Source organism: Vulpes vulpes, chromosome 10 (assembly GCF_048418805.1).
Source record: "Vulpes vulpes isolate BD-2025 chromosome 10, VulVul3, whole genome shotgun sequence".
Taxonomy (NCBI): Eukaryota; Metazoa; Chordata; class Mammalia; order Carnivora; family Canidae; genus Vulpes; species Vulpes vulpes.
The window spans coordinates 52289964-52305150 of NC_132789.1; the positions used below are offsets into that span (position 1 = coordinate 52289964).

General features: G+C 38.9%; 1 protein-coding gene across 15 annotated transcripts in view; it reads right to left on the reverse strand.

Annotated features, from left to right (window-relative positions):
• MAST2 (microtubule associated serine/threonine kinase 2) overlaps nt 1-15187 on the reverse strand; it is a 213387-nt gene that overhangs the window by 34640 nt on the left and 163560 nt on the right. For 9 of the 15 annotated variants that reach the window (XM_072724103.1, XM_072724100.1, XM_025991925.2 and 6 more), the window contains 3 exons: nt 4776-4851; nt 2422-2442; nt 508-586 (listed from right to left, as the gene is read on the reverse strand). In XM_072724103.1, coding sequence (XP_072580204.1) covers nt 508-586; nt 2422-2442; nt 4776-4851 — 176 coding nt within the window. The remainder of the gene's footprint in view (nt 1-507; nt 587-2421; nt 2443-4775; nt 4852-15187) is intronic. The other 6 variants (XM_072724105.1, XM_072724104.1, XM_072724102.1 and 3 more) reach the window with 1 other exon arrangement.

Below are 15187 nucleotides of genomic sequence, written 5' to 3' on the forward strand. Positions count from 1 at the left end.
CTTAGAGACAAGCCCAGGTTTTTTGCTGATACACATCAGACTTGAATATCAAATAACAATCATCCTTCCCATCTTTTTTTAAAAGGAAAAGGTGAAAGAAGAGAAAGAGGGTCCATCAGGCCTTTGGGACACACCAACTGCTCTTGGCTTCAGTTCTAGAAATAAGTGGGGGAAATAGGTGAAACATACTTAGGATCCCCCATGTCTGGCAAAGCAAAACTCTATCCTCAAGCCCTCCTCTGATTCCACTTAGAAAAACTGATGCCCAGAGAACATTCTGGTTAGTTCTTTCCAAAGTTGTTTAGATCTGGCTATAGCTGTTAAGGGTCACCACTGCCCCACTCAGCCTCATCCCAAGTAACCTAAAAAGGTTAAACTCAAAAGAGTTTGGCTTTGGAGGAAAAATTGAGAACCACTTTGCAACACTTGTAGGGATAGGCAGCAATAATCTGTAGGTAAGTAATTCCTCGGAGTGAAGGAGGCAGAGCCACGGATTTGGCTACTTACTGAGACAGTAGAGCTAGGAGTGTTGGTTCCATAGCCTGAAGAAGGCAAAGAGGCCAAAGACCAGCGCCGTCCATCAGTCCTATGTAAGATTAAGAATATTAGGCAGTTTCTACAGGACCCCACCCTGAGCCCTGGACCTGCCTGTCTTTCCATCAGCACTGTTTTGGGCAGTTGGTTCACTGGTAGGCTCTTCCTTATCTCTAGACAGTATTGCTTGGTCTAGTACATGCTCTCACATCTCTCTCCTACATGGAGCCTATGGTCATGTGTTTTCCACTGTAAAGACAAACATCTCTAACTAAAAAAGGAGTCCGTGACTTCAACATAAGAATACTGTGGTTCTGAAATTTAAAAAATAAAAATAAATTTAAAAAAATCTTCATAGTCTCAATATATTCGCTTTTACTTATTTTTTCAACATATTCACTTTTAGAGAAGTAATGACAGAGGACTCCAGCTAAAGGCACCACCACAAACACAGAAATGCCACTGAAATGCAGCTTTTCCCTTTTTTGAAGGCTCCATGTGAAATGAAAGGCTCTTTGCTCTTTCCCAGGCCACTGGATAGACGAGGAAGAAGTGGACCGCCATCTGGGTCGGAGTGTGAATCAATCATTGGCAACCAGTCAAAAGTTACCTAAGATCCATTAGGACCCATAAAACCAGTCATTGAGAATGTTTGTAAGAAGTGGCAGTAACCTCATGAAAAAAGACCGAGGTGGTATATCCTTAGCTGTATATAACATTTTGGAGCAGGTTTCCCGCTGCTCTGGAGAGGATGCATCTCAAAGTTCTCATCACAGAGAACCAGTTATTTGTTTTGCTATGGAGGAGAAAGCTCAAGCAAGTATCTGGTTTGAAGCTTTTATTACATGGATAGATGATTCTTTCCTGGATTAAGGGATGTGCTGTAACACAAGTGTTTTTTCTTGTGAAGCATGGGAGTATAGGAGAAAATTTCTTTGCTGTGACCACAGAACCTTAGAACATTAGCAATGGAGGACCTTTAAAATTTAAATACCCTCAATCTTCAGAGAAAACACTAGTTCCAGGGATTTGGGTGATGTAGTCCAGGCTTCACAGTTAAGGGAGGTGAGGAGAGGCGGGGAGAGGAAGGAGAAGAAAGGGGACTCAATCTTGCCAGGGCTTTCCCCTTCGAAGCACTCCTCCCCACTCCCACCAATACCGAGCAGGTTTTCCTACTATATACTCTGCAAGAGGACAGCCCAAGGCTCCATGCCACATGCAGCTGATTCAAACTTCATGCCACCCAGAGGCAGTTAGCTCTGCTGGAACCTAGTCTCTGAGGCAAAGAAATGTCCAGGAGGCTGCTCAAACATGATGTTCTCTCTGACCTCTTTTGTTTGGTCCTGGGATCTCTATATAAGAAAGCAAGTCAATTCTGGGAAAATAGAGCTCAGCAAAGATAGTACTAGTCTAACTCAGGGAGGAGTTTCCCAAACCATTGTCAAATAGACTTTTTCGCAGATCATCTTTCCTCCTTTTAAAAAGAAATGGAAACCAGCTGCAGGGTATCCATTTTTCTGTAATCTGAAGAGCAAAGGCTACCACAGTCGGACCGAAATGCCAGTATAGGATGCCTCCATTTCCTCTGCCTGGTTATCTTGCTGAGTGAGTGAGGAAATTTGTGGGAATGAGGGTGACTTGTCCCTAGGCTCAGAAACCTGGAACCATTCAGCAATTCCTGCCTTTAAGTATATGAGCTCTGAGCCTTGGTTCCAGCAGGGGGTTCCCTTATGGCCTCTTTGCTAGATTTAAAAAGCCAAATGTTCATACCCACAGTCAGAGAAGACTCATTACAACCAGTTCTCACCAAGCACAATACCATAAATCATACTGTCTGGCCATGCATAGCAGTTTCCCAGCCCTTCTCCCCATCATGTCCACTATTACCTGTCTGCTCTGTGGCCATGGCTGCAGTGAAAAGACATATAATTGTGAGAATCAAATGGGACCAGAGAGACTAATCTGTTTAAACCCTGGCATTTGGTCAAGTGCAACAGGAACAAACTTTCTGTTTAGGAATGTGTGGAAGTTTGAAGGATTAATGGATCCTTAGCATTTCATTAAATCTGTGTTTTGTGATATTCCAAACCCATATGATCCTATAAGGTTCAAGCCTGACCTCAGTAACCTAGCAAACAATTCCTGAGTACCCTGTTTGGCAGGGCTGAAGTCTTCTTCCCCACCCCCTACAAACACCTAGCTGCTTTTTCTACTATGTCCTTTTAAGAGGACAGCCCAGAGTTCCATATTCCATGCACATGACTCAAACTTCATGCCACCTAGATAGGCCTGTTTGAATCTCATGGTAATACCAGGTCCCAAAATTCCTTAGTTGATCCTACTCCTAAAGCCCAGATAATGAGGTAGACACAAGAGCACCAAAGGAAAATGCTATTCCTTCTGCCTACAATGGTCTATACCCATGTCCTCCCTTTCAGCATGGCAGGCTCACTCTTATCCTCCAGTTCTTAGCTTAAAATTCAATCTCCTTCAGAGAGGCCTTACATGACCACCCTGTATAGATCCTCCAGCCCCATTCCCTTCCTATGCTTTCATGCAGCATCATGTTCTTTCACTTCATGGTATTTATCACAGTTTATAACTATGAATGTTTGCTTGTTCATTATTCTTTCCCATCACTCATTCAACCAAAAAGCACTGAGTAAGTGCTTTTTATACACCAGGAGACACAGCTTTCAATATATTAAGGGATCTCTATTAAAGGTACCTTTATTCTGGTTGAGGGGAGATAGAAAATAAGCAAATAAGAAAATATCAGATATTGAAAAGTATTAGTTTGAAAATAAAACTAGATGATTTGAGGAAAATCAGGAGTGGGACCCTTTATGTTACATAGTTAGGAAAGGGCTCTCTGAGAAGTTGACACTTAAGATGAGAAATAAAAGAATGAGTTAAACTAAGTTAAGATCTGAGAAAACAGCCTTCCTTATAAAGGGGGTGCACAGACTCTACTAAGTCTACTGTCTCAAGAAAGTAGGAGCTATGTTTTTTAAAAGAATTATGGCAATATTGTTACGATTATATCACTAGTTACCCGGCACAGTACCAAGGCATACTGGGTGCTCAGTAAACATTTACTGAATGAATGGGAAATGACTCAATGCCATTTATAGAGATTGGTCACAGATCTTGCTGTCCCAGCATAGACATATGAGGCTACAGTTCATACATGAGACAGGAAATCTAGGATAAGAAAGACTTTCCAGCTAGGCTAGAAAGACAAATATGTCAATCCAGCATAGTCCTACCTGGATCCTTGGTTAACTAACTGTTAAGTTACACAGGGTGGGACACATCTGTCCATGGAACAAACTTAGATGACATTTGTTTTGAATGAATCACAAGAGGCACTCAAGTTAGCTATCCAACAACTCCCAACCAGTCCATGTTCACATCCTTTTCAGCTATATAAAATTATGGAGAGGAAGGGGGTAGATTTTTTCTGGGTTGTCATTTGAAGAGTGAGTTAATGCTGTTTCAAAGAATGTGCTCTTTTTCTGTTACCTCTTTTAAAAAAGGAATTTAAGTACAGAAACTGCTCTGGCATCAAGCTGCATAGATCATTTTGTGTCCACTAAAGGTTCCAAATCTGGAGCCATGATTTGTCTGGAGGACTTAATGCCAAAGACTGGCTCTAATCAAGAATACTTTTAAGAATAAAAAATAAAGTCAAAGAACATGAACTCTGCCAAGAAAGAATTTTAGAAAACATTTTAAAAAGTAAAATCATTTTCTGTGGAGCCTCGGTATGCAGTTTGGATGAATTCATCTCAGTTAGCTCAGAACGTCTCAAGAGGCCCTGGCAATGGACTGAGCTGTCAGGACTGCTAAAATGTTCCAGGGATAAGTTTATATCACTTCCACAGGGGTGAGATGCAAGGAAGAATATAAGCATGGCCCTGAAATACACCAAATATTTTCCGGATTCATGAGAGGATAAGTGAAGACTCTGTAGTTTCTTTTTCCCCTGGGAAAGAAGCAAATGAGGCCACCTCCAGCTCCTCAGAATTAGCTGAGAAAGGTTAATACCTTGGGTCCCCCTGGGAAGAGAGGCCATTTTCTCACTGATTATGCTAGGATAGCTCTTGGTCAAGAGTATAATGTTCTGGAACGTACCCTAGGAAACCAGGGACTTGTGATCATAAAAATAAACCCACTTCTTGCCCACTCAAAGAACTGCCACACACATTTGTCATAGAGGAGGTTTTCTATCAACTTACCTACGGGCAGGAACAAAGGAAAAGTGAGCAGGTGCACTTGGAGAGAAATTCCGGGGGCTATCCAAAGGACTGTTACCTGTGGGTGGGGAAAGGGAAAGAAACCCTCTGTGAAGTCTGTTTCTGAGGAGGACTGAGGCAACCTTCAGGGAAGAAATCTCCCCCTAGCACTGGCAATTAGCACTCAAGTGGTTATGTATTCAGGCCCACCATCAGTTTAACAATTCCCTCTTTGTAAAAGTTTGGTAGCCCAGAGGTTTCTCCCTTGTTTCCAAGTTGCCTGAAACCATCTGTCTCTCAGACATCCATTCTAGTTATAGCAGCAACTGGCCAATTTCCTGCCCTCCTAAGGATACCTCAGGCTCAAATCTGCTTAAGCAAGTTAACCCAACTTTCCAAAGTCTTGAAGAACTCATTCAATGAGATGCTTATTGATGCAGATGCTTCAACATTTCTTGAAAGGCAACAAGACTCCTTCCTGGTCTAAAAGCCTCTTGGACATATATCTCTGTACACTGCATCCAAGGCTAACCCAGAAATATGCATGCTTAAGAGAAACTTAAGTTCTCCGGTGGGGACTCAGGATAGCAGCATTCCTTAAAAGAGACCAAACACCAGGCAAAAGCATGCGCAACCTCATCATGGTATAGGAATTACCTCCATTCCCTTATTAGTTTTCACATGTTCCCTGTAACTTGCTAACATATAGCACAGAAGGTTCGAACAAAACCATGCCTACCTTTGCACTAGTCACAATAGTTCTTGGACCTAAGACTGCCATATTTCTCTGGCCTAACTTCCTGGAAGGTTAGTATTCAGAAGCTTCTGATGGCAGAAGCTGTCAATGTCTCTCTACCAATGTGTCTCAAAGTAAGTACCACACTCCATGATGTGCTGACCACGCTGCCAATCTCTGTCTGCCTCCCTACTTCTGTACTCACTTCCCCACAAAGCACTTTTGTATCAGTTATATAAAGGCACTCTCAGGGCACCTGGCTGGTTCAATCAGTGGAGAGTGGGACTCTCAACCTTGGGGTTGTGGGTTCTGGCCCCACACTGGGCATAAAGATTACTTAAAATAAAAACCTTAAAAAATAATAATTAATAAATAAGCAAAGGTATTCTTTATGAGAAAACTAATTATAAGGAGGCATTTTCAGCTTCCATTTATCCCCTTGACTGGGAGCCTCAATGAGGTGCACAGCCTTATGCAGTAGGTCTGTTCTCAATCTAGTACCAACTCTGGGTTTCCCTTGCTCTATGACTAGGACTATCTCTTATGATTTATTCCTACCTCCTGGCTAGCACAGGCATCAGGATATGAGAAAAAATATCTGCAGTAATTGTTTCCTTAGCCAGGATTTAATAAGTATCAGGCCTCCTCAGAATTATTCAAAGCCTTTTTAAAAAATGATGTCATCTCAAAAATTAACAAATACACTCAGTTTGATTCTTGAATGTAAAGCCAGATACCCTTTGTTGGCTCCCCAAACTGCTCAGCTAAAGCCTCAAAGATATTCCTGACCGTGAGTATCCTACACACAATTACTGCCCTTCCAAGGACCAGGTGTGGTGCTGGTTCTGGGGTAGAACACAAAACTCTTCCAGGTGCTAACAGCAATGCTAGGGGTTCAAAGAACATACATATGTGAAAAATAACACTAAGAGGGGGAAAAAAAGGCAAATCATCATCATCTTCACCACCACCATCATCAGGGCATCATTAAGCTAAAGACTTCAAGAAGTCTAATAATCCTTAGAAGAGAGTGAGGGATACAGAAAACACAGATGAAGAAATAATACCCAAGAATCTCCAGCATGAGCAAGAGGAAGAAAACTACACAAAAGCCCATTATAATCAAATTGCTCAAAACTCATGATAAAAAGAAAAGTCTTAAAACCAGTTGGGTGGTGGGCAAGAAAGACATGTTATATACAGAGGAACAAAGATAAAGATTTCAGCATATTTCTTATTGAAAACAATGTAAGGATACAACAGAGTGATATCTTTGAATTATGAAAAGAAAAAGAAACCCACTAACCCAGAATCCTATACCCAGCTATTGTGTAAAAAAAAAATTGGTGGCTTTTGTCCTCAGTTCCTGGGAATGAGCCTAAATCTTTGGAATTTCCCAAGTGACAGGAGTGTCTTTGTTATTCATGGTGGGGCCTGATAGTTTATGCGAATGTGACTCAGGATGGTGGCTGGCCAGTCCAGAAAGACCAGCCATATGGTGGCAGGGTTGGTGCTCTAAGCCATTTGATATCAGTCTGACCTTCAGGGAATGGAAGGGGGGCTAGAAACTGAGTTTAATCATATATTCAATGAGTCCATCAATCATGCCTATATAATGAAACCCCAATAAACACCAAAACTTTGGTGAGCTTCCTGGCTATTACTCGGCATACTCTACATATCAGTGTGCTGGGAGGGTGCCGGATTCAGACATCATGGGAAGAAGGCATGAAAAGCTTCATATGTGGCACCATCCCAGATCTCATCTTATTAGTCTCTTCTGTGGGCTGATCCTGATTTATACTCTTTTTGCTATAATAAAACTCTATTTGTAAGTATAATACTTTTCTGAGTTCTGTGAGCCATTCTACTGAAATATTGACCCTGAAGAAGTAGTGGAAACCTTTGAATTTACATTCATTTGGTCAGAATTATGGGTAGCCTGGGAACCCCAAGCTTGCAGTTGGGTGTCTAAAGTAATGACAATTTTGTAGAGGGTTATGTTCAAAACCTGTGAAGTATGGCTTACTTCTGGGTAATTATAGTGTTAAAAGTCATTGTACCAGTGAAAATACTTCTAAAAAACAAGATGAAATATCTTCTCAGATTAAAAAAAAAATCCTCAAGAACAGCAGCCTGTGCTACAATTAAAAAAAAAAAAAAAGTCCTTTAGGCAGAAAGAAAATGATACCAGGTGAAAATATGGATCTACATAAAGAAAAGTTAACTACACAGGAAACATAAATATTTTTTTCTTATTATTTAAATCTTTTTAAGAATAATAAATGTTTGAACAAAAAAAATAAGGTGGTGTGGGATTTATAGCATAAGAAAAAGAGTTTGAACATCAGGCTGAAAGAGGGAAATGGAATGGTACTATTATTATACTATCTGTAAAGAGTATAATATTGATATATATTGGACAAACTAAAGCAACTACTAGGTAACAGTTATAGCTCATAAGCCAGGAAAAGATATAAAATGGAATAAAAACCAATCAACCTCCAAAAAAGCAGAAAAAGATGAATAGGACAATTAGAAAACAAACAGGACGATGACAGATTTAAATCAAATCATATCAACAAGAGTAAATGTAAGTAGTCTAAAAGCCCCAAATAAAAGGCAGAGATTGTCAGATTGGATTAAAAAGAAAGAACCTATTAAGGAAACTGAAACCATATTAATAACCTTTGAAAAAGAAAACATCAGTCTCAGATGTCTTACTGATAAATTCTATCAAATACTTCAAGAAAAACTAGTACCTCTGCAATTTCTTACAACAGAAGTGGAAAGAACACTTTTTAAACTCCTTGTAGGGGATCCCTGGGTGGCACAGCGGTTTAGCACCTGCCTTCGGCCCAGGGCGTGATCCTGGAGTCCCCACGTCGGGCTCCCTGCATGGAGCCTGCTTCTCCCTCTGCCTGTGTCTCTGCCTCTCTCTCCCTCTCTCTGTGTATCTCATGAATAAATAAATAAAATCTTAAAAAAAAAAAACTCCTTGTAAAAGGCCAGTATTACCCTAATACCAAAACCAGATTAAAACATGACAAGAAAGCTACAGACCAGTATCTCTTATAGATATAGATGTAAAAATTCTCAACAAGACATTAGAAATATAAAATCTTACAATGTATAAAAAATTACAGACCACAATCAAATGTAATTTACTCCAAGTACGCAAGATTAATCCAACATTTGAAAATCAATTAATATAATCCACCACAACAGATTAAAGAGGAAAAACCATATATAATTGCATGAATTGATTCTGAAAAGGTATTTGACAAAATCTAAAATCCATTCCTGATGAAACTCCCAGCAAACAAGAAATAGAGAGGAACTTCTTCAATTTGATCAAGAACATCTACAGAAGACATACTGCTAACGGTGAGAAAGAGGATGCTTTCCCTTTAGGACTGGGAACAAGGCAGAAATGTCCCCTCTCACCACTCTTATTCAACATCATACTGAACATCATTGTCAGTGCAAAACATTTTTTAGAAATTTTACTTACTTATTTGAGGGAGAGAGAGAGAGCACACACACACACACAGACACACAGACACACACACACCCACACACAAGCAGGGGGAGGGGCAGAGGGAGAGAGAATCTGAAGCAGACTCTGAGCCTGCATGGAGTATCATGCCAGACTCGACCTCATGACCACAAGCTCATGCATGACCTGAGCCAAAACCAGGAGTCAGACACTTAACTGACTGAGCCACCCAGTGCCCAGCAATAAGATTTTTTTTAAAGTAAATAAAGACAAATATATTGGGAAGGAATAAATAAAACTATATTTGTCTGCAGATGACAGGATTGTCTATGGAGAAATTAAAGAACTGAAGAAGAATCGAAGAATTGAAGAAGAATCTAATCAAAGAAGAAAAAAAGAAAATGAAGAAAGCAAAATATCACTGCTGGAACTAATAAGCAAGGTCACAGGATACAAGGCTAATATAAAGTCATTTGCTTTCCTTTATTCCAGCAATGAACAATTGGTACTTGAAATTAAAAATAATACACAAGGGGTGCCTGGGTGGCACATTCTGTTAAATGTCTGCCTTAGGCTCAGGTCATGAAATCAGGGTCCTGGGATCAAGCCCTGTGTCAGGCTCCCTACTCATCGGGGAGTCTGCTTGTCCCTCTATCCCTCCCCCTGCTTGTGCTCGTTCTCTCTCTTTCTCAAATAAATTTTAAAAATCTTCTAAGAAATACAAAATACAATTAACTTTTACATAAAAATGATTTTTTATGAAATCTAACAAAATATATACACCATCTATATGCTGTAAACTATAGTGATGAAAGAAATCAAAGATCTAAATAAATGAAGTACTCCATGTTCACAGATTAGAAGATTCAATATTGCTAAGATGTCAATTCTCAACCTAATCTACAGATTCAAGGCAATTTCAATCAAAATCTCAACAAGCTAGTCTGTGAACGCTGACAAGTGGATTCTAAAGTTTACATGGAAAGGTAAAATAACTAGAAAAGCAACACGATACTGAAGAACAAAGACCATTACTTGACTTCAAAACTCACTATAAAGATCAACATCACTAGTCAGCAGAGAAATGCAAATCAAAACCACAATGAGATATTACCTCATAACAGTCACAATAGCTAAAATTAACAACATAAGAAACAACAGGTGTTGGCAAGGATGTGGAGGGGAAAAAACCTTCATGCACTATAGGTGGGAATGCAAACTGTTGCAGCCACTGTAAACGGTATGGAGTTTCCTCAAAAACAACCCAATTTATTATTTTTATTTTTTATTTAAATTATATTAACATATAATGTATGGTTAGTTTCAGAGGTAAAGGTCAGTGATTCATCAGTCTTATAATACCCAGTGCTCATTACATCATGTACCCTTCTTAATAAGTCCATCACCCAGTTAACCCCCTCCCCTCCTCCCCCTCCAGCAACCCTCAGTTTGTTTCCTATGATTAAGAGTCTCTTATGGTTTGTCTCCCTCTCTGATGAAAACAACCCAATTTAAAAAGGAGGAAAAAGATCTGAACAGACACCTGACCAAAGAAGATAGACAGATGGCAAGTAAATACTAAAAGTCATGTGTCATAGGGAATTACAAATTAAAACTACATGGGATACTCATACACACCTATTAGAATGGCTACAATATCTAATGTTGGTAAGGATGTAGAACAACAGGAAATGTTACTCATTGTTGGTTAGAATGCAAAAAAAAAGCACAGCCATTTTGGTAGACAGTCTGGCAGTTTCTCACAATGCTGAACATAGTTTTATTGCTCAATTTAGCAACTACATTCCTAAGTAATCACTTAGGAATTCAATTGAATCACAATTCAATTGAATTGAAAACTTATCCTCACACAAAAATTAGCACATGGATGTTTACAGCAGCTTTATTCTAATTGCCAAAATTTGGAAGCAACCAAGATGTCCTTCAGTAGATAGATGGATAAACCATGATATATCCAGACAATATCATATTATTCAGCACTACAAAGAAATGAGCTATCAAGCCATGAAAAGACATAGAGGAAACAAATGTATATTACTAAGTCAAAGAAAAGTATTATCTGGAGGTGTCTTTGGGTCTAAAATGAATCTCTTGTAGATAGCATATGAATGGGTCTTGCTTTTTCATCCAATCTGATACCCTGTGTCTTTTGATTGGAACATTTAGCCCTTTCACATTCAGAGTAACTACGGAGAGATATGAATTTAGTGCCACTGTATTATCTGTGAAGTTGATGTTCCTGTAGATTGTCTCTGTTTCTTTCTTGTCTAACTACTTTTGGGCTCTCTCTTTGCTTGTAGGATCCCCTTTAATATTTCTTGCAGGGCTACTTTAGTCATCACAAATTCTTTTACTTTGTTTCTCCTGGAAGCTCTTTATCTCTCCTTCCATTCTCAATGACAGCCTTGCTAGATAAAGTATTCTTGGCTGCATGTTTCATTTAGTAGCCTGAATATATCACCTTTCTGGCCTGCCAGGTTTCTATGGATAGGTCTGCTGCCAATCTAATGTTCCTACCTTGTACATTAAGGACCTCTCATCTCAAGCTGTTTTCAGGATTTTCTATCTCTGAAATTTGCAAGTCTCACTATTATAAGTCAGGGTACTGATCTTTTTTTATTGATTTTGAGGAGGGGTACTCTGCACCTCCTGGACTTGAATCCCTGCTTCCTTCCTCAGATTAGGGAAGTTCTCAGTTATAATTTGCTCAAATATACCTTTTGTCCTTCTCTCTCTTTCTTCTTCCTCTGCACCCCAATAATTCTAATATTGTTTTACTTTATAGTATCACTGATTTCTTGAAGCCTCTCCTCATGGTCCATTAGTTGTTTTTCTCTTTTCCTCAGATTTCTTCCTTTCCACCATTTTGACTTCTATGTCATTGATTCTCTCCTCTGCCTCATTTACCCTGGCTGTTAGATCATCTGTTTTAGACTGCATCTCTTTGCAGCAGTTTTAATTTCGGCCTGCTTAGATTTTATTTCTGCACTAAGAGATTCGCTAGTGTCTTTTATGCTTTTTTCAAGCCTAGCTACTAACTTTATAGTCATTATTCTGAATTCTAGCTCTGACATTTTACTTATATCCAATTTCATTTGATCTATAGTAGAGAGTATTACTTCTGGTTCTTTCTTTAATTGTGAATTTCTCCTTCTAGTCATTTTGTCCAGAGAAGGACAGATGGGAACCATTTATCATGCTAACAGACATCAAAAGAAAGCTGGGGTTAGCCATCTTTAAATCATACAAATTAGATTTTTTTTAATAATTTTTTAAATTTTTATTTATTTATGATAGTCACACAGAGAGAGAGAGAGAGAGAGGCAGAGACACAGGCAGAGGGAGAAGCAGGCTCCATGCACCGGGAGCCTGATGTGGGATTCGATCCCGGGTCTCCAGGATCGCGCCCTGGGCCAAAGGCAGGCGCCAAACCGCTGCGCCACCCAGGGATCCCCTACAAATTAGATTTTAAACCAAAGACTGTAACAAGAGATGAAGAACAACACTATATCATAACAAAAGGGTCTATCCAACAAAAATATCTAACAATTGTAAATCTTTACGTACCTAACTTGGGAGCAGCCAATATACAAACCAATTAATACAAAAATTAAAGAAACACATTGATAATAATACAATAATAGTAGGGGACTTTAACACCCCACTCATAGCAATGGACACATCATCTAAGCAGAAGATCAACAAGGAAACAAGGGCTTTGAATAACACCCTGGACCCAATGGACTTCACAGATATGTTCAGAACATTTCACCCTAAAGCAGAATACACACTCTCCTCAGGTGCCATGGAACATTCTTCAGAATAGATCACATAGTGGATCACAAATCAGGTCTCAGCCAGTAGAAAGATACTGAGGTTATACCATGCATATTTTCAGAACACAATGCTTTGCAACTTGAACCCAATCACATGAGGAAACTTGGAAGGAATTCAAATATTTAGAGGTTAAAGAGCATCCCATGAAAGAATGAATGGGTCAACCAGGAAATTGAATAATTTTTAAAAATGCATGGAAACAAATGAAAATGAAAACAACTGTTCAAAACCTTTGGGATGCAGCAAAGGCAGTCCTAAGAGGGAGGTAAATAGCTATACAAGTCTTTCTCAAGAAATTAGAAAAGTCTCAAATATACAAGCTAACCTTATACCTAAAGGAGCTGGAAAAAGAACAGCAAATAAAGCCTAAATCCAGCAGAAGAGAAATAATAAAGATTAGAGCAGAAATCAATGAAATAGAAACCAAAAGAACAGTAGAACAGATCAATAAAATTAGGAGCTGGTTCTCTGAGTTAATGATATCAATAAACCCCTAGCTGGATTTATCAAAAAGAAAAAAGAACCCAAATAAATCAAGTCATGAATAAAAGAGGAGAGATCACAACCAACATCGAGGAAATATAAACATTTTAAGAACATATAATGAGGAATTATATGCCAACAAATTAGGCAATCTGGAAGAAACAGATGCATTTCTAGAAACATAAACTACCAAAACTGAAACAGGAAAAAATAGAAAACTTGAACAGACCTATAACCAGCAAGGAAATTGAAGCAGTAATAAAAAAAAAACAAAAAACAAAAAACAAAAAAAAAAAAAAAACTCCATCTAAAGAGTCCAGAGCTGATGGCTTCCCAGAGGAATTCTATTGAACATTTTAAATTTTATTTATTTATTTTTTTTTTATCTATGATAGTCACAGAGAGAGAGAGAGAGAGAGGCAGAGACACAGGCAAAGGGAGAAGCAGGCTCCATGCACCGGGAGCCCGACGTGGGACTCGATCCCGGGTCTCCAGGATCGCGCCCTGGGCCAAAGGCAGGCGCCAAACCGCTGCGCCACCCAGGGATCCTCTATTGAACATTTTAAAGGAAGAATTAATATGTACTCTTCTGAAGCTATTTCAAAAAAAAATAGAAATGGAAGGAAAACTTCCAAACTCATTCCATGAAGCCAGCATTACCTTGATCCCAAAACCAGACAAAGATCTCACCAAAAGGGAGAATTACAGACCAATATCCCTGGTGAACATGGATGTAAAAATTCTTACCAAGATACTAGCCAATAGGATCCAATAGTACATTAACAGGATTACTCACCACAACCAAGTGGGATTTGTTTCTGGGCTGCAGGGGCAGGTCAATATTCACAAGTCAATCAACATGATACATCACATTAATAAAAGAAAGGACAATCCTCTCAATAGATGCAGAAAAACCACTTGACAAAACACAGCATACTTTCTTGAGCATACATATTAATTCTTCCTTTAAAATGTTCAATAGAATTCCTCTGGGAAGCCATCAGCTCTGGACTCTTTAAAACTCTCCACAGTGAAGGGATAGAGGAGACACACCTCAATATCATAAAAGCCATATACAAAAAGCCCACAGTGAATATCATTCTCAATGAGGAAAAACAGAGCTTTTCCCCTAAGGTCAAGAACATGACAGGGAGGTCCACTCTCACCATTGCTGTTCAACATAGTACTAGAAGTCCTAGCTTCAGCAGTCAGACTACAAAAAGAAATAAAAGGGATTCAAGTTAGCAAAGAAGTAAAACTCTCACTCTTTGTAGATTACATGATACTTTATGTGAAAAACCCCAAAAAACTCCATCTCAAAATTGCTAGAACTCATGCAGGAATTCAACAACACGGCAGGATATAAAATCAGTGCACAGGAATCAGCTGCATTTCTATACACTAACAATGAAGCAGAAGAAAGAGAAATCCGGGAAATGATCCATTTAGAATTGCACCAAAAAACATAAAATACCTAGGAATAAACCTAACCGAAGAGGTAAAGGATCTTGTCTAAAAACTAAAGAACACTTATAAGTGTTCCTCAATAAGAAATTGAGGAAGACACAAAGAAATGGAATAATGGAATAATATTCCATGCTCATGGATTGAAAGAACACTGTTAAAATGTCTATGCTACTCACAGCAATGTACATAATCAATGCAATCCTTACCAAAATACCATCAACACAGTGCTGGAAAAAATAATTCTAAAATTTGTATGGAATCAGAAATGACTCCAAATAGCCAAAATAATGTTGAAAAAGAAAACCAAACCTAAAGGCATCACAATTCCAGACTTCAGGCCATACTACTAAGCTGTAATCAAGACAGTATGGT